General features: G+C 42.0%; 1 protein-coding gene across 4 annotated transcripts in view; it reads right to left on the bottom strand.

Annotated features, from left to right (window-relative positions):
- chchd3a (coiled-coil-helix-coiled-coil-helix domain containing 3a) overlaps positions 1 to 19,775 on the bottom strand; it is a 43,475-nt gene that overhangs the window by 18,432 nt on the left and 5,268 nt on the right. For 3 of the 4 annotated variants that reach the window (XM_086059949.1, XM_086059951.1, XM_086059952.1), the window contains exons 4-7: positions 14,393 to 14,486; positions 8,508 to 8,688; positions 913 to 927; positions 48 to 131 (exon numbers count right to left, since the gene is read on the bottom strand). In XM_086059949.1, the coding sequence (XP_085916075.1) occupies positions 48 to 131; positions 913 to 927; positions 8,508 to 8,688; positions 14,393 to 14,486 (374 nt within the window). The remainder of the gene's footprint in view (positions 1 to 47; positions 132 to 912; positions 928 to 8,507; positions 8,689 to 14,392; positions 14,487 to 19,775) is intronic. The other variant, XM_086059950.1, reaches the window with a different exon arrangement.

Raw genomic sequence — 19,775 nt, 5'->3', positions numbered from 1 at the left:
AATGCAGTCTAGTCATTTTCAGTCTAACGTTGATGTTGCAAACTCACCCTCTCCTGCAGCCGAGCCACCTGCTCCCTGTAAAAAGCATCCTGCTTGTTTAGGTCAGCCTCTTTAGCCTCCAGCTGCTTAGCCTGCACACACACACACACAAAGATGTGATAGGTGAAGTGTTGCAGAAGAATAATGACATAGCATATTTTTGATAGTTTACAAATTGTGATAAATCTTATCAAGTAATAAATCTTGCAAAACAAGTCAGACAGTAGAAAGCAAAAAATACTTTGCACAATATTTACATGTCCCCTCAACGCCAAAAGGATAACATCAGTCATTGCTATGAACAGGCACAACAGCCATATACATTTACTATGCTGATCTATCTTTTGTGACCTTCACTACTAAACGTACGGTTAATAGTGTGGAGCACCAAAAATAAAACTGAATGTCTTGAACTGCAAAGAGGAAAAAAACGTCATTTAAGAGAAGGTCAAAGACTTGAATCTGAATGGACGTTTTTAACAACAGTGATGGAAGGTAAGCGGAGCGCCTAGAGTCTGAAAAGGGGTTCGGAATGTTGCTGTCTGATTGATTGAATGGCGGATGAACTTATTTTCAACCTTTAGTTCACTTGCAGTTTCTATGGTACTCTAAGCAAAAAAACATGACATTAAGAATTTAAATTAATATCCAAAAAGATCAAGAGGAGAATGTGTGGTATTCTGAGATACATGTTTAGTTTTAACAGAACGAACAAGGTACTTGAAGCATCTTTGAAGTTGCAGCAGTGCACTGAGCTTCAAGGTCTCAGTTGAAATGTGTATGCAACGGCTGACAAAACTCAAGTGGAAAAAGAAATCCTTGGCTCTACCATGAAAAGAAAAACACTTTGATTGGAAATTGTCATAGACTTACCCAAAGTCCAATCTCCTGATTAGCAAGCAAAGAAAGCAAGGGAGCAAAGAAGAATATTAACGTTGAATTAGTACTTTATTTAATTAACCATGAACTTTATTAACATGACTTCTGGGGAGGTTTACTATTCACACTTGAACCTTTAAAATCTTCAACAAAGACTTTTCACTCTCAAGCTATACATAGTGTACTTTATAGAAGCTACACCGTTCTTCATGTGTATGCATTCATGGCATATACCTACACACTGCGAAGGACTGTTGGGGAGGATAACAGCAATGCAAATGAGGCCTTGAAGCCAGCGCTTTTGTTTGAAGGAGATAATGACGCAAGTACACCTAATGAAAAAAATGCATTAGCCCATCCAATTTCACCGTACACCGATAAGCATCTGTGTTCAAATACTCCATTCACTTGCGGGTGGAGCTGCATGCGTTATGACTGATGATGTCACTGAGGGCCTGGAGAAGTGCCACACAAGCACAGACAACGTACTTGTTAGTGCAGTTGCATTTGGAACATTTCGGTCTTCATTGTGAGCACTCACACACATGATGAAGCTCAATGTTGGGGCCTGAAGACGTCAGATTTTGCAGACATAAGATGCACTCAGACGACGGGACGCAAACAGACCCTCAGACAGTGATCCGAAACACCCACACACACCCACCCACACCCCCACCCCCACCCCCACACCCCCACACACACACACACACACACACACACACACACACACACACACACACACACACACACACACACACACACACACACACACACACACACACACACACACACACACACACACACACACACACACAGCAGCTGTACCCACAGAGGCCGAGTGGGCAGGCGGAGATAAATGTGTGCTGAAGGGGAGACTTAAGGTGCCATTAAAGGAGGAGAGGTTGTGATAGAAAATGAGCACCCTGGGGTTTTACTTGTGCGTGTGCACTAAATCTGCTGGCGGGCAAGTTGGCCCGCCTCCTGGACGACGCATTCAGGCACCGATGTGCACACTATGTCAGGATTACTTCCAATTGATCGCCCCCTTTCAGTGGACTTTAGAAGATAATCTAATCACGCTTAAGGCCAAACAATAGTGCCAAGCTCACCACTGCCCATACACCTTTTGTCCCTGTAATAGAGAGGCGGCTGTGGCTTGAGGACGAGAGGAGTGCAGGTTTGAGGGAAGACAAATGAGAGAAGGGAAATGATGAGACGAGCAGAAGCCACAGAAGTAAATTTGAGGGGGGTAAAGAGGCGACAGATTTAGGACAATAAAAAGTGATTCATCCGGGAATGACAAAGCGCTTGTTGTATGGCACTTTGAGCCCAGACAAAGTACGTCTCTGCAACCACAAACACAATTTGGATGAAATGTTTGGAGAGGGAGAGAGAAATCACCTCTGCAAAGACGGAATTTACACATGAGTGGCATTTACAGAGATATTTAAACTCATAAAGCGGCTCACCACCAAGAGGAAACTTTTATACCTCCCTGAACTTGTGGCCATCCTCTCCTGGGTTCCTATTAGGTATAGTAGCACAATGGCTCAGGGTGACAAGGCAATAGAACTGCAACCGCGGTGGTCAGATTAAATGGATCATTTAGGCGAGGTGAATGCCTCTGTGAATATCAATTAGCCAGCCGTTGAATAATTAAGGACAATCGTGTTTTTTAATTAGCCGAGTGCCGCAGTTTGAGCTGTGAAGCAAGGTAGTGGAGGGTGGCAAAATGATGAACACGGCTGAATTGTGCGGTGTCAGGCACCTGCTGTTCCCCCCTAAGGATTTGTTCCCATTCTTGCCAAACTACTTGGTGTTCTATAACACAAAAAATAAAGCCAAACGGAAGCAAAATAGTCTGACAACAATGGTCATTTGTATGTAAACAAAAACAATTGAAGACCGGCTTTTCTGAATGCGATCCTCATTTCACACCTCAGTGATGAAGCCGTCAGCACCGAAATACGAAGACGTGACTTAAAGTTACACTGAGCGGCCACTCGATGAAAATAATCTTACAGGGTGCCAAAATCGATAGGACACAAATCAAATCTCATCGCATTAACTAACAACACCTCATCCATAACATTGGTGTATTTCGACCCTCACCCCCACTCCTCCTGTCTGTCTCAACCCTGTCAGGAGTAACATCACAATCAATGCAACCTCACGGCATCCACGCGAGTGCTGCAGAACGGTGAGGTCATGGCTGCTCCCATCTATCACAGAGCTTTGCGACACAGTGATAGCAAAGCAGCCGGCCTGGAGTGGCCTGGGGTGCTCCAACAAGCAGGAGAGGGGGTGAGGGTGGGGTCAAAGTGCAGCACAATGTGACCGAGCTTTGGTGTTAATTGGCATGGTTGAGATGGAGGTGGCACGGGAGATGTGGGAGATAGAAGTAAGAGGGATGGGGTCAGCATGTGGAAAGAATAAGAATGTGTGTGCATTTCCCCCTTTAGCCACCAATGAAAGGCATCAATGAAGAAGGGACACATTCCAGACTTTGGAAATTGCTAACATTTCCACAAATAAGGCAAAAGTGCTTGCCTATGTACGGTACATGGTAAGAGTCAAGAAGAGAACAGAACTACAGATGCTGCTTTGAAGTTGCATATTTCCAATTACTGATCCAATCATTGCAAGTAAAGATCAGCTAGGTCTTCATTCAGATATACTCCAAAGCCTGTATCAAATGTTTCCATGTCAATATGGCGTACATTTACAAACTCCTGAAACAAGCCAGGAGGACTGAGGTAGATGAAGCCATCACCTCTGACCAGACAGAATGACTCCCCCTCGGGATCTCTTTGCATAGTAACGATCCAACAACCGGACGTGTCAGAATGGTGACCCGACCAAGACAGGGACCAAAAGTCCAGTGCAAAGGTCATGGGGCAAAAGATGTAGGTGGTCTCAATGAATGTTCGTAGATGCATTCAAATGAAGTGTCCTTACAGAGTTTGGACCTCATTGATTTTGACCACGGGTCAAACCAACACTTAATGATCCTGAAAGCTTTTACTCGCCTCCAAATACGTTGAAGTTTCCAAAATATGCTCACTTATTTGTGGAACGCATGAACAGCAGAATTTATGGTAATGAATAATCACATCAGAGATAACTCGGGTTGCTTCCTCTAAAGATCTTTTCAGGAAGAGCATCTGGGGAAATGATCCTCCGGTGAAAATAAATGGCTTGTGAGTGCACAAAGCTTAAAATCCTGGTAGAAACATGAAAAATCAATTTTCTTTTTACTCCCTGACACTTCAAGCCCCCCAGGTCTTTGTTGAAGATGCCGACTGCGCCGCTGCTCTACTGAGGAACGACGACAACATCTGCTGGGCCCACGAATTGATTAATTGGCCGATCAGGCGCCTGCAGCCTAAACTGATTGATAGATCGTCTCGAAGTTGAAGCCTTTGCCTTTGTCGCGAGCCCAGGGGAGCGCAACCTCTGGAGGTCCCTGCTCATCTGTCACGTCCAACATGCACCAATGAGATAACAATGGTTGAACCTTCATTACCAAGACACGGGGGGCATATGTAAGAGGGTCTCATCCAGGACACAAGGAGCAAGCGGGGCGATCAACAGGAACAGTGGAAAAGGGGGAACAGAAAAATGTCAGGAGATGATACTGTGGTGGAAAGAGACTGAAAAGGAAATATGCTGTAGCTAAAGTAGCATAGCAGTTCTGCAGAACTCCATGAAAATTCCAATTTAGATCAGTACCAAATTGTATACAATCACACATCTCTCCTTGACAAAATCCACACCAAATATGAATAAGATAGGATACTTCTTCGTCCATACGCCACCACACCACTGAATTTTGTTGAAGTTGGATGGGTATGTTTTGCCTAACTTTGTTAACTAATGAACAGGCAAGCTTGTTTGATGTATGTAACGTCAAGCACATAGTAACAGGATACAGGTACAACAAAGTGGCAGATGTGTCCAGAAAGTGTGCCTGCGTTCAGTCAGACATGGAAAATTCCACCACATAGCTTCGGCAGAGGACACAGTGAACAGCCTGAAAATGGAGGGACGTCTACTTGGTTTTAGACAACAAAGCTAACCCCGGGGTGAGCAGAGTGAATGCTGGAGAGAAGAGGACAACCTTTGTCAGGTAGGAGGTGAGAAGAATGTCGACGGAAAGACAGAAGGTGAGGACATGAATGCGGGGAACCGACAGTGTCAGGGTGTGTTGATGCACGTATGTGCCTTGCCTGTCTTGTACATGAGAATCTTTACCCACCTCCATATGGTTGTAGGATGCAGTGGACATTTTTGCAGTCTTTTCATGCATATTCATTGCACGTAGCAGCAGGTGGTCCTTGAGTTTTGATGAAGCTAGGCTGGGGGCTCGCAGTGCACCCCAGCATCTGTCCATCAAGTCCATGTCAACAGATTCAGGGTCACCTCTAACCTACCTGCCGTTAAATTCCCTCTGCTGCTTCCCAGAAACACTGCTTGTCGAGGCGTCGCTGTACTTTATTTATTCTTGTTTAATGTTTGTTTAAAGTTTAAGATTGCTTTGTTTCCTAATTGAAGGTTGTTTTTGAAATGGCTTCTTATATCAATATCCTTATTTTGTCTGCTCTTTCTAAGCAACTCTATTTATTCCACATCTTCACTTGCCGCCTTCTGCACATAGATCACCCAGAATTTTCAGCTCTTCACAGACTTCTTGACGCAACACCGTCTTTGTTATCTCCATGTCAAAGTTTTCCCCACCGTTCAATCAAAATGTGTGCCGCAGGCGCCATTAGCTGCGCCAAACATTCACTTCCCACTAACTGATACAGCTCTTCTGTCAGAGCCGAGACGGGGAAGGCAGTGAACTACTCAGAAATTAAAGAGCCAGGAAGCACAAATACACACACAAAGTTCAACTGTTCATTTTTTCAAGTGTTCATGATGCAGATTCCAGACATAATAATGAAGTGAGCTCATTATCATTTTCAGTTTTTGTGTTCGCAGGATTGTGAAAAGAGGTCCTCTCAAACATTACGACACGTCATCAACCGTTGAGACTGATTGTTCATCCATTAATCAATCAATCAATCAATCAATCACTACCGTTTCACAGCTTTGCTGATGCCCACTCATGGTGTCAATTAGCTGACAGGGTGAGGGCCTGTTGCTGGCGGAGTGCCAGTAAAGAGCTTGCCAATTAGGGTATTACTTCCCGTCTAACTGCAATACAGGCACGGCGTGTGGGCACCACACCCAGGGCAGGGTGAAGGCTGGCTCCGCCAACATGAAAGCAAAGGTTGAGTGGACTCCCTCCAAGAGAGAGCGTGGGAGAGAAAAAGGGAGTGTAAAAAAAATGGCCATACAAAAGATAACACACAAGAAGTTTTTTTTACACCCTTAATGTTCCCATCATCTGTTATATGGAGAGAGAGAAAAAGATTCAAAAGGATTTTTTTTTATACCACCAAGGGGCATCAATTCAAAACCCAGCAAGTCTCCTTTAATACCGAGGAAATTAAATTGTCAGCATGTTATCAGCCCGGTCCAGTCGTCTGTATCTGAAATGCGACAGCAAAAAACATGGAGATGCAGAGGGGGGAATAGAGAAAGTGCATCTACTGCAGACTACAATTTATGTCGGTTAGGGTGGGATTTTGTGCGACGACCAAAGGTAAAATGAGTTTTAACTGGCAGGAAATTCACATTAGCAACTAGTGTGTGCATTTACATCAATAATGCACTAAAGAGTTGCCAAGTAGTGATTTATCAGCCCTTTCAATTATTCATCCTCAGTACATTCCCTTTTATAGTTCTTACCCTGTGATACAAGCCTGACCTCATTGTGAAAAGTGTGCCTATTTTACAGGATTCTCTTTTTCAAGTTCATGTGAAATGTAGGATATGACATTATTTGACAATTGCAAGCGTTAAGAGCAGACATTTTCAACTAGCACAGGTAGACACCAAGCCCATGTTTGAAGTGAGGAAAGATTGATGACTTAGGGTTTGATTGAAAATTCCGCCTTAAGGTTAGAGCCTGTGTGTGACCAGTGATGGATTGGCCACTGGACCAGTTTGGCTCCACAAGGGCCTGGTAGGTTGGGCATGATAGAGCGTTCCTGATCTAATTAATGCTTGAAGAACAGAGTACATTAACAGTCCATGCTAATGTACAGGCATAGTAATATTCATGATTTTGAAACAATACCTGCCAGTATTGACCTCCTTAGGCTTGGGGTTTATTTATGTATCCGCCAATTAATGTCTGTGCATGAGTGGCAGAACACGTGTGAACCCTGATACTGAACCGGCCAAAACAACAGAACAGCAGGAAGCCGACAGAAGTGACTGACAAGCCACAACCCTGCCTGCGCTCCTGTGAAGTTTCAATTACAAGGAGCTGCACTTGCTGGATGGAAGGAGTCGGCTTGTCAGGGAGGAAGGCGAATGACTGGCGAATGACTGGTGACTGTTGGTGGCAGAAAAGCCTGGAGGACGTGCACAACCACCGAGCCCCGGTTACGCTACACTATACTGAATAAAACGAGTTTATCATTGGCAACAATGGTCCAACTTTGTAAGAATAGTTTAAGACAGCTTCATAGGGCAAGCCAATTCCATATTGTTCTTCATTTTCAGTCCCTCTGAGTGGAATGGTCTCCATTATCGTGTTTTTAGCCACCTAACAGGCATGGTACAAATCAGGTGCAATGAGCTCCTGAATCAATGAGCTGAATTTAAATCCGACATGCCGTTTGAACTCTTGCCGACACGGCAACGCTCCAGCATGCCTACAATTGTAATTGGCTCGAGCCACGGCTGCAGAGGTTATGGCTATTATAGGTGAGCGTGGGGAGGCATAACTGTTCACATCATGGCTCTTATTGTGCGTGAAGCAGAGGAGAGAATGCATGTGGTTGCAGGGCTCGTCGTGACCTGTATCTTAATGATTTTGGTGGTGAGGGAGAGTAATCAATAGCACAGTCAACAACAACTAGCGCCAATGACAAATGTTTTCTGCGGCAATGAATGTTGGAGAACAGGTTTCGGGTCAATTCACATTCAATTAAAAAACACGCGAAAATACAGTCACACGTGCAATAAAAACACCTGATTAAATATTGAACCACCCTTAAAAGTAACAAGATTTACACATCTTTCCTGAGGGACACAGAAATGCTTTCTCATCAAAAAAAAAAACCACTAAATGTGCATCAGATGATGTTTATAGGGGCAAATAAGAAATTAGAAAAAACAGACCACCCAAAAATTAAGGTGTAATACTGTTAGGCGGAGAGATGAAGAGGCGACGATAGGGTATATTAGCTTACACCGTAGAGATATTTACTTACTGTGAGCTACAGGCTTCAGTTTGCTTTCTGGCTCTACAGCTAAAGTAAAATGTGTGTGTGAGGGGTGAGGATCAATGAACTCTTGCTCGGAGTGATGCTCACACGGCAACGGACCTGACATTTGTCAGCAAGCCAGGCATGACTTGTCGATTTCCACACGCAAGATTCACCTTGGTGGGCTTGAAAGGTAGCGCACGCGCATGAGTAGGAATTCGACTTATGGAAAAAGTTCTCAAAAGTTGAAGTCTGTGTACTCACATAGAGCTGAGTGCGGAGCTTCTCATCTTCCACGACAATGCGCTCCCTGATGACGGCCTGCTGGATGCTCTCCTGGGCCACGGCGCGTTCCGCCGACAGAATGCGAGACACCTCGTCCTCCACGTGACGCTTGGCCTCGGCCTGAGCTTGGGCCGAAGCGCGGGACTTCTCGGCCTCCAGCCTGTGGACGATTGACGACAAATTTGTTTTTACCTTCCTCAAGGGATGTTTCTGCAAGCAAAATCTTCAAGTGTCATGCAACGGTTGCAGGATGTCCCCACAATGATTTCAAAAAGGTTATAAATGAGCTAATGAAGCCCAGATAAAAACTGATACACTGTGATATTGATTTTTAAGATGTGTCAGAAGAACCCACTGTACACATGCCCTTGTGACTCAATAGTCAGTGAGCACGTCTGAGATTTGAAATGAATTTGTATTGTTTCCAAATCATTTGCACTCAAGTGTGATTGTCAATATTTAACAGCGCTGTTACCTCCACAGCAGGAGTAAGTTCCATGCAGACACAAGACCACCATTTGAACCCCCATCACTGAGCTCTCGTAGTTACCTAGCAACGCGCTCCCTGTGCAGCGACAGTGCGCTTGATTAGAGAATAGGAGGAACGTCCCTGAAAACCCCTGAACAGCCTCCTCTGCTAGGAATCAAGTGGCAAGGTAAAATAAACACACAACAGACAAAGCGAGTGCCAGGGCGAATTATGACAGACTGAAAGAAAAGACGGCGAGGATCCCAATAAACTTCAAGTCAAATCCTGAGAGATTGCAGACAGGCAAAAATAATTCCGCGAGAATTTCCCCCATACATCCCACAATCAACAGTTTCTAGAGGACTCATTTTTTACTCATTGTAGACTATCTACTTGGGGCTTATGTTTTAGTTGAGAACACAAATAAAAACTGGAAATGTACGATCTGACTCGACCACACTATGCCAAGGGGGACCCACCAATTGTTTTGATGCTGTGTATGTACCAAAAAAAGTTGTTCAACTCAACAGCAGATGGATGAAATTTGTTGAAGATGAATATGATGAACACTGAAATTGAATCGGATGGGCCTCTGTTCATCTGCTGGCGAAGGAGCTCCGGAAATCTGTTCGCTTGTGAGCTAGTTAGCTGTTAGCTAGAGCCTCTTGCAGCACAAACATGTTGGGTTGCATTGGCATAAGAAAGTTGCTCGATGAGGTACAGTAACATTAGTTTGTCTTCTAAAGTAATTCAAAAACCAAAATGTAATTAATATGCAAAACTTGGAAGGATCCAGATGGACAGAGAAGACTAAGTGATGTTCAAACCAATGTAGGTCATGTCAGATGCCTCCATGCCACCGTGTGTCCATCAACCCGACAAAACGTCAAAGCGCGGTGGCCAACAGGAGGTGATAGGAGCTTCCAAAAATGGCGACGGGGGTACGGGAAGAAGAGAATAGCGGGTGACTTGACATGTTTGGCCCTGGAGGAAGTCAAGCAAAAATGGAGTGAGAAGTTGGAGAGAGAGATGGAGGGAGGCCATCCATGTCCACTCCTACAGTCCGCTGGGCCGCACACGTCAGCACACACCATCCATCATAGGGCTTGGACTCCCACTCACTCACAAACACCAACACACACACACACACACCAACACACGCACGCACGCGCAAACACAAGGGACAGTTCCTAATAGCTTTTTACATTCACCATTTCCCCACAAACTGCACCTGAAAGCTTTACTTGGAAAGTTGAAAAAAATTGAGGCAAATGGAGCATAAGTTCCATGCGCCCCTGCAATCATTGATAAATGTTTGGCATAAACAGACCAAACCATGTTAGAAATAAACACATATGGAATAAAGAAAGCTTGGCTAAAGAAAAGTGTATTTCCGTCGACTTCCTCACAAGTGCTAAGCCAAGCAAAGACCGCTATCACTAGCTGGATGCTATCTGTCTGCCTCGCCTCTATTGCTTTCCAGCCATTATTGCACTCTCCCGGGGATATTGGACACATTTTTCATTTGGCTGTGGAGGATTGACACCAGGTGGGGAAGAGAGTGGTGAGAAAGACGATGCCTCATTCCAAAAAAATGGGGTTTAAAAAAAAAAACATCCTCTGTGTAATGGAATGATTTTGGAGGACATGGATGATGTTTGCCCTTGGACTGGAAGTGTGCAAAATGGAGTGGTGACACTTTATTCGCCATGAGTATCCAGGAATTCAATCAGGAATGTACGTTCCAAGTCAACAGCTTGGTTGGCAGTGGCACGGTGTGTTCTGATGGGTTGAATGCAGGCACTCAAGAGGGGGCAACACCTAACAGGAAGTCATGCAGTTTGGTGATGGGAACTGTGCTTGGTGAGATAGTTGGCACCAAGTGAGGCTTCTAGTGGTTTGAACCGATTTGTGTCCAAGCTCAGGTTGTCAAACGCAGATGATGGAATACTTAAATGCTCATTGTTGTCACAGACAAGGGAGCAATGTCCAAGGGATGAAGAAGTACATGACTTGGAATTGGCTCCAAGGGAGTTGAACAGAAAACAAGGAGGTTTAGAGGGGAGCAGCCTACTGGCATTTCATTACTACTCAACCACTTTCATTGGACTTTTGTCTGTTTTACTGCTGCTTCTCCAGTGGATGTCGTTGATTTTTGGGAACTGCAGGCTTGTTAAACCCTTTTGAGAGTCTTTTGTGACTAAGGTCTGTACTTGACTTGACTTCCTGGTTTGATGCTTGAAAATGGAAAGTGAATGGACATAATGACCATTTTTTTCACACTACTATTCAACATGACACTGGATGAAATGTAATAGTGACTCAAAATATCTTTACTCTCACCCAAATTGGATTGGCTTCTCTTGCCAATCCTCCACAAAAGATAGTGTTAGACACTTGGATGTTATTTTCAGACAGCAAGTGTCAATCCACGGTAAAGTGGCATACCCCTAAGAATGATAGAAAGAGGTAGACTTTTTTGCTGAATTCATATTCCACAAACGTGATATTAATCGGACTACTGTTTTAGACTAGTGGGAGCACACAGAGCATACAGTATTATTTTAAAGAACATGTTTTACTTGCCTTCCTCTTGAATGTAATCCTGCTGAACAACAAACAATACTTCTTTGCTTTGAATTGTCACTTTCTACTTTCCATCACACACCTTCTGTCCTCCCGAACATGAACGCTTACACAAGATTTATCTCCAAACAGTGCACCAACCAGGCAGGATGGAGTCCGACGAAACCCAGAAACAAAGGCATTTAGAGGCCTATGCAATATTGATGTTGGGAATAATGTCGCTGAATGCTGGCCATGAATATTTGATGGCCCGATGCGCTCTCTCCAACACATATGTGCTGGTACATCAACACGGCACACCTGACTATGAAAAGGAGTTTAAAATGAAGCGAGGACAATGACCGAAGCTGATTAATTTAGAAATGCTGCAACATAAAAGCTGTTTTGTATTCTTCCCGCGATACGATCAAGCCACAACTATAAACAAATAACTGCAGTGGTCTTAGAAAGTACAACTGTGGCTAATCAGAAGCATATGGTCTTCTTATCTGGCCTGTTTGAATATGCAAAGTGGTATGTAAACCTCACAAGAGGCAAAATGTATCACAGCATAATGTAATAAAGACGCAGATTCAACCACTGGGTCTGATTGCTTTGTTTGAAAACTCATTTAATAATGTTCACATGGACAACCAAGCATGTCCAGATGAACTGTTGACAAAAGGACAGTTTGATGTTTGGTGTCTGTCCATCTCATCCTATTTCTTTGGAAACGTTCTGCTCCGATGCATCGCAGGCAAATCTGCAGCCTGCAGCTGCAGCTCTTTGCAAATAAATGAGTTAAGGGCCACGTCCAAATTGATTTCTGGCTGAGCCCTAAACTTCACCTCTTCGCTCGAGCACGCCACGCAAAATGCAGATCTCGGGAGTTCATTTATGGCTTGAAAGCGCCACAGAACAAATAAAGACTTCAACCAAATTCACTTTATCCCAATAGGACGCAATGTGGTGCACAGGGGAGTGGAGCTAACTTTTTACTATTCTGATTCCACCTTATTTAAAACTTTTGGATTGCTTTTACAACTCACTGATTTGGATTTCATTGGGTCTGCTGTAGCCGCACACAAAAAACATTTAAGGCTCTCATTGACCTGAAAGTGGTGGTCAAGATAGGGAAGTATAGAGCACACAGTCCCTTTATCAAATATGGGCCATGTTGTTGTTGTTTGATCTTCTTTTCCTGCAAATGCCCAATGGAAACACACTAAACCTTATTGAGTCCAACGGCTTGCTTTCATAAATGTTTACTTGTGGTGCAACAATAAATGCTAAGGCTTTTTTGGTATGGTATAGAGGTGTACCGAGTTCCCACAGGGAAAATATAAGCTACGGGACAAGAAATTTAACTGCTTTGTGCTCTAGCCACAGGCTACTTACACCGGAAAAAGTGTACAGTAGCTCACCCTCTGTACTTTTGGCAGTATGTCAAATTTGTTACCTCATAACCAGCACCAAATTAAGACCTTAAAACCAAAATACGTACAGGGCCATGGTTTTTGGTGTACTATTACACCCTTAATGTTCAAGTGCTAAAAAGTGTGGTCATTCAAAACATCAGCGGACTTGTACAGCGCTTTTTATTTTTTGTTATTTTTTGAGAATTGCAGTGTAATTTCTGTTCAGAGCCTTAGTGGATTAAAGTCAATTGAGAGACAAAAAACAACATACAGATAAATCCAAGTGCAGCTGATGATTGCTTGTTTACAGCTGAATTTTCCACTTCCCTCACACCAGAAAGGAGGGCTTGAAAGGCACCATGATGTCCGTTAATTGCAAGGAGGGAGCAATTGTGAGGCACTTACTCCTTTCAACAGACATCAATAAATGAGCTGCAGGAAGCAGTTACATGGAAAATAAAAAGAAAACTGCAAAAAATAATAACCACCACCTGTCCCAGTCACTTTTTTCTTGAAGGAGTCTATAGATGGAGGTTAATCAATAATCTAACACTACCTCGTACTCAATCAACAGAGCTTGTGTTTTTGTGTGTGTTTAACCACTAATCACAGGAGTCTATTCACCAGGGTCCACTGGACAGTATCCAGGTCGATTAAAGAAGGGTCTTGGGGGGGGGGGTTACCACCATTATTGAGCATCCTGGCCACACCGCAGTGCACCTGCTTGTTCCTCTACCAATGTACTGAATACGTTCTGTGCATCTCCGTCTTTCGCGGGGCTAATGAATCGCCCGACTCCACATCCAGGAAATTACCTCAGGTTTACACCCTCCTTTCGCAGGTATGATTAATTGATCCGGAGAAGACGGCAAGAAGTAAAGTGCTGATGCGCTTCGGAGAGGAGCCAGATTGGAAAAGTGGTGGGGATTGGAAGAGACGGATGCTGATTTTTATGACTATTAATGAAAGTGGGCAAACTGTGGAAAATGTTTCAATGAAATCTTTCAACAGGTACGGATTGACACCAGTGCAGGACTGTGTCATGATCTGATCACACAGAGGGTGTTCCTAACATTTTGGTGAACAAACAAAGTCACAAACTGAACATATCAGACTGGCCATCTGGCATACAGGAAAGACGCCCGGTGGGCCGGTGTCTTTTGGGGCTGATGCGGAGCTATTTAATTAAAATTTCCTCCATTTCCACCTAGAAACCGATCTATATTCCGATGTCTATATTTACAATATAGACAGCAAACGGAACCAACATAAGTGGCAAAGCTACATGGTAGCCAGGGGTGGTCGAGAGTCGGGCCGGGCCAGCAGGCCAATTTTTTGTGCCTGTCCAGCCCTGGATCCCATTAAATTATAAATCTGCCGAATGCATTATTTTTTATTTTTTTGCTTCTCACCAAGCCTGCAGGTCTTCCTCTGCCTTGACTCTCTGCTTCTCCAAGCCTTCATACAACTCATCACTGATCCTTTTCTTCAGGGCTTCTTCATCAACTGAGCAGAGAAGAGAAAAAAAAAAGTTTGCAGCATAAGCAATAATACAATTTAGACCTTGTACATTTCAGGATGCCTGCAAACACGCAGGTACGGACGTCTTTTGCGTTCCCATCCCTGCAACCTTATCACGCTATATTCATGTCAGGGACATCACTCGCGGACGCCTCGTGTCCTCGCTGCTATATCTTGGCAGGTAATTAAGCATGAAAGTAAAGATGGCAGCCAGCGACCAGGCCAAAACGTGCTCGGAAGACACAAGTGCCACACTGCCCCCTCCACAACGTGTGTGTGTGCGTGCGTGCGCGTGTGTGTGGAGATTACACTCACACTGCATTAGTTAAATAGGATAATCCCTATTGTCAGAGGCTATTATTACCTGGTAAAATGTAATAAGAGCAGGACAGTCACAAGACACACTCATACAAGCTTGCATAAAGACAATTTCCTTCGAGATGGAAAATGTTAATATAGGTTTGCTTTTTTTAACGTCATGTGAAGGTAAGTAAATTGAATAGCAATAATAGAATCATGCATGCACATTTTTGGTCTTTAGAATGCAACATTTAATTTGAATTTGAGGACATTTAGGCCACAAAATATCCATAAATAAAGAGAAAATCTGGTCTGCCACTATGCTCTAACATTAGTCAGAAACTGGAAAATTAGGCTTCCCTATCCCATTAACAAAAATGTCAGTAGTTTTCTAATTTCAGAGCTATTTTGTAGGAAACGTAATAAATTCTCACAAGAACAGAAATTATATTAGGCTTAAGAAAGAATTAACTCTAGAATTTGTAGCATAAAATCTAAAATTACACTTAAGACCTTTGAATATATGCCATGAATGTTAAAATTGTTTTTTACTACTAACTTTTTCTACTAACTGCAATGTTTTTAGTAGAAATTCAACTAAAGTTAAAGAACAGAAAACCAAAGTCATCTTAAAGGGCTGGGTTTAAAATATCGATATCGAATCAATGTTGCTTTTTATAGCCCAATATCGATTCATAAAACAATGTATCGATACTTTAAATAAGGCTTTTTCCGGTAAATTAATGTGCCCGAGGCGAGCATTTACTTGTTCAAAACCTCGTGTGAGGGTAGAAACCTCTGGGTACCTCACGATACGATACAATATGCTATACAAGGCTCACGATAATGATTATCTCACGATATGACGATACCACGATTATCAATATATTGGTCAGGTAATAAATCCACGATAATCTATGATAAAACTACTCCAGACATAAATTGATGGGGTTTTTTGATGAGAAAATTTTTGTACCATCACTGAAACAAAATGAGTACTTTAGTGTATTTTTCTTAAAACCATTACAAATGTCTTCTTAACAGAGTCCACTTTCTGTGAACAAACTTGTGTCTTTCTTAAACACTATTTTCATGCAACATGTCAGTTAGATAGTAAATTGTTTCATTTTATAAACTGTGACGAATTTTTTGGGGTAACATTGCAAAAGTAAATAAATACAATAAATCCAATTAAATCAATAGTAATATTCCTCAGAAATTGTGTGCTTGAAAAAGTCAAACCATAAAATATGTCTTAAAATGCTATGTATGCAAAACTGAGTCAGTTGCTGGACAGATAATAAATGTCTTACACAAGTAAAAGTAAGCTCATGAGTCTTCTTTGCCTGAAGACTTCCATACATTTCCCCGCCACTCTTATGAGGCGCTCCCCTAGTGGCCTGCCAAGTAATTGCTCAATAAATGATTAACAATGGAACCGTTATAGTGGCTGTATAACTTCAATTGTGATACTTGCGTAGGCTTATCGATAATCTATCGGGAGACAAAGTATCACGATTTATCGCAATATTGATATATCGTCACACTCCGACGTGTGAGCGTTGTTCAAATGTGCCCTTCTATTACCCCAAAAGGAGCCCAGTGCTTACAAAGAAAGAAAACAGCTCAAGCATGAGCTGCTCCAAGCTGTTGCTTGCTATATAACTTTAAAAATGGGCTGTGTTTTAATGCAAGCGGATTGCATCGCGGGTCTCCCTCGAAAAATACACACATGCAAACACACACTGTTTAGACAGATGCACTATGGAAAAGCTTTTCTTTTTGCAGTAGTTTTAAATGGCTTACCTTAACTAAAATTCTGTGTCACATTGGAGCCAAAAGTAGAATCCTAATCGTTTACTGTGCATCTTGCTGCTCTAAATAGTAAATATGTCATACTATACACTATAACTTACACAAGACTACTGACTTCTTCTACTTCCATTTGATGGTTGTCAAATACTTTTGGTTCATTAGCGCTCTCTTCTTTAGCATAGATACCTATAGCTATGAAGAAGGCCAATGGCGGTAATGCATGACTTCTTCTTCTTTGTTATCGCGGTTGGCAGGTACTTTTGGTGCATTACCACCACATTATTAAACGGAGTGCATGCATGTGGCAGTAACTAAACTGTACATTAAATGAAAGAAAAAGCGAAAGACTAAACACAAACACCCCCCAAAAGAAGTAAGGTAAGAAATTGGACATAAAAACACAAAATGCGGATGCATAATTATGCACTATGACTGTGTCTCTTAAGTCAATTTGTTTTTATTTATTTATTAACCACTGGAACCTTAGCAACAACAAAAATGACACAGGAATGTGAATGTTGTGATTTGCCAGAGTGTTTTTGCCACTTTATTTACATAGCGCTGTAGTTGTAATTGATTTAAATTATTATTTATTGTTTTGATCAGGTCATGTTCAATAAAATATACATGATTAATGTAACTGCATTGGATTCAATTATAAATGTAAATATTCATATTTTTTAGTAATGCTCCATGTAAGAGAAAGAAGTTTCTACTATTTGCAACGTTGGTACTTCTGAGAATGTCTTCCAAATAAAAGTAAAAATGGTACTGCATGAAATACTTAACTGAATTGAAAATTCGTAAATCAAATCAAGCCCTTCTGAATCGAATCGATTTTGAAAATCTGAATCGATACCCAGCCCTATCTGCTTATTTACCACTTTTCGAAGAACTTAATTTACGGTTTTGGGGCCTGATGCAAAAGTAGTGCTGACAAACACGAGGTTTTTTTTCAATACACTAACTGCTGCAATGAATACATAAAATCGCATCTCATTAACGTTTATCTCTCCCACCACCTTCATATAAAAATCTCGCACACCTTTGCCAGCAGCTTTAACACCCCCACGTGCTTAATCATTCAACTTACCTGCTTAAGCACGACAAAGCGCCAACAGTAAACTTTCTTCCGCAGCGTAAAGCGACGGCTAACAAGAGCGGAAAATATTATCCGCTCAGTACAATAAAGAGGTGGTGCGGATCAGGCAGAGACGCCGACGGAAACATCCGTCATGCCTCAGCCGTCGTGTTTGACAGCAGCAAGAAGCGTCATTGATCAACAGCATTAAAACTTTATAACCATCAGCCACGGACCATTTACAGGGTAAATCTTAGAAATAGGAGTCTCCCAGCAATGTAAGGTCCATAATGTCATAAGTCAATAAATAAAATGGAGAAATTAAATATTACATCAAACACATACTTATAAATTAAAATATTGATTTCCATTTAAAATATATTTAATAAATTACATTAGACTTCATGTTCATTTGATAATAATAATTATATATATTTTTTTTTTTTTAACTGAATGAGTGAGTCTTACATTCCAAACCTACGGAAACTTCTCTTATCAATTTAGTCCCAAAATTGCCTCCAGTATTAAATTAACAAGGACTGTTTCTTATATTGGTTAAGTCGGCTTCAATTACCAATCAAGACTAAACCCAATATTGTAGACAAATTGGATATTATCAAGACATCATTAAAACATTGCACTAAATGAAAAGACTCTCTATTAGACAACTTTGCAATCGTCGCCAACAAAATCACTTGGTAAAGACTCGTTTGTTTTCTATATATGTCCTCACTCCTCGCAGGTAAAAACCTCACATTAATTGAAAGAAGCATGTGATCATCAACCTTTATGACTGAGAGCTACTTTTTGAGTTGTAATTTTTTGCACACTTCTGAAATGAAACATTTGCTCAAATCACCTTTCAACAATGATTAATGCCGTTTATCTACTGCATGTGAAGACACTGATCATGATAATGATTTCTCACAATAATAATTGTGAGAAATCAAACTGGCTCCCCTCTAGTTACATAAAAAATACAATCGATTTGGCCATACACTCTGAAGAGAAAAATAACATTTAAAGTCAGAGATCAGGTGAAGTGGAAAAACTTCCCACTTATCGCCGTATTCCTTTCGTGGAGAGCAGCCTCCCAATGGGGGTGGGGGGTTGCCGCTATGGGCCGGACACAACCCAGCATCCGCAGAGCCCCATGTAAATGTTTAAAAAATAATAATAATAATCCTCATCATTGCTCAACACCAATCGTAGAGCCCTGTGGAAAAGCTGGTGTGAGGGAAAAAGAAAAAAGAAAAAAAATGGCAACTATTGGCGGTGGAGATAATAGACGAAGGCAAATTGCATTTCTCATCAGGGCTTTCATTAACCCAGAGACCCGCGTGGAGGGCCTAATCTGTAACATTAACACTTCTTCACGATTCCTCGGTGGAGTCGCCTCGCGCCTTTTGCCATGCTCAAATCACAGCAAAAAATTAAAAAAATAATCAGAAGAATTCCAGCCTGAAGCATTTTTTTTTCAGTCATCATTCCAAATCGTCATAACTGACAACTCAGGCTTCTTTGAGATAACAAGGAATGTCAAAAGGAAAACACGCCACACTTCACAAGTTGCACACGTTCTGCACTTCATCTCAATGCATTTGAGAAAGGCAGAACAGTGTCCGAGTAGGCTATTAGATCAATGTGGTGTGTGGGTGTGTGTATGTGTGTGTGTGTGTGTGTGCGTGCATGTGTGTGTGTGTGTGTGTGTCTCAGATGAATTTTTAAAGCACAGTGGACAGGTGTCCAGAGGTTCTTCACCTTGACGGGAGGTAGAATTCGTGCACGTTTCAACACCAGTCTTATTTAAGTTGGAGCCTAACAGCACTTTTTTTTGGTTCATTTTATCTGTTTTCGCCTCTTCAAACTATTTTTATTGAGGGTCTGGCTTTTACTTTTCATTGTTGGTGTTTAATGGGTGGAGCCTTGCAACATTCACAAAATTTTAACTTCCCGAACCGATTTGCCTCTTAAACCTATTGGGTTGGAGAGTGTCAGCGAGTTGACAATGGGGCCAAGACTTTTAATTTCAAAATTAAAAAAAAGTTTCATCTATGTGGGTCAATGTGTGTGCTTCA

This window comes from Leptonotus elevatus, chromosome 17, assembly GCF_054856555.1.
Source record: "Leptonotus elevatus isolate MCC_2025b chromosome 17, RoL_Lele_1.0, whole genome shotgun sequence".
Classification (NCBI taxonomy): domain Eukaryota; kingdom Metazoa; phylum Chordata; class Actinopteri; order Syngnathiformes; family Syngnathidae; genus Leptonotus; species Leptonotus elevatus.
The sequence above is the reverse complement of the archived record's forward strand: the minus strand, read 5'-3'. Positions and strand labels throughout refer to the sequence as shown.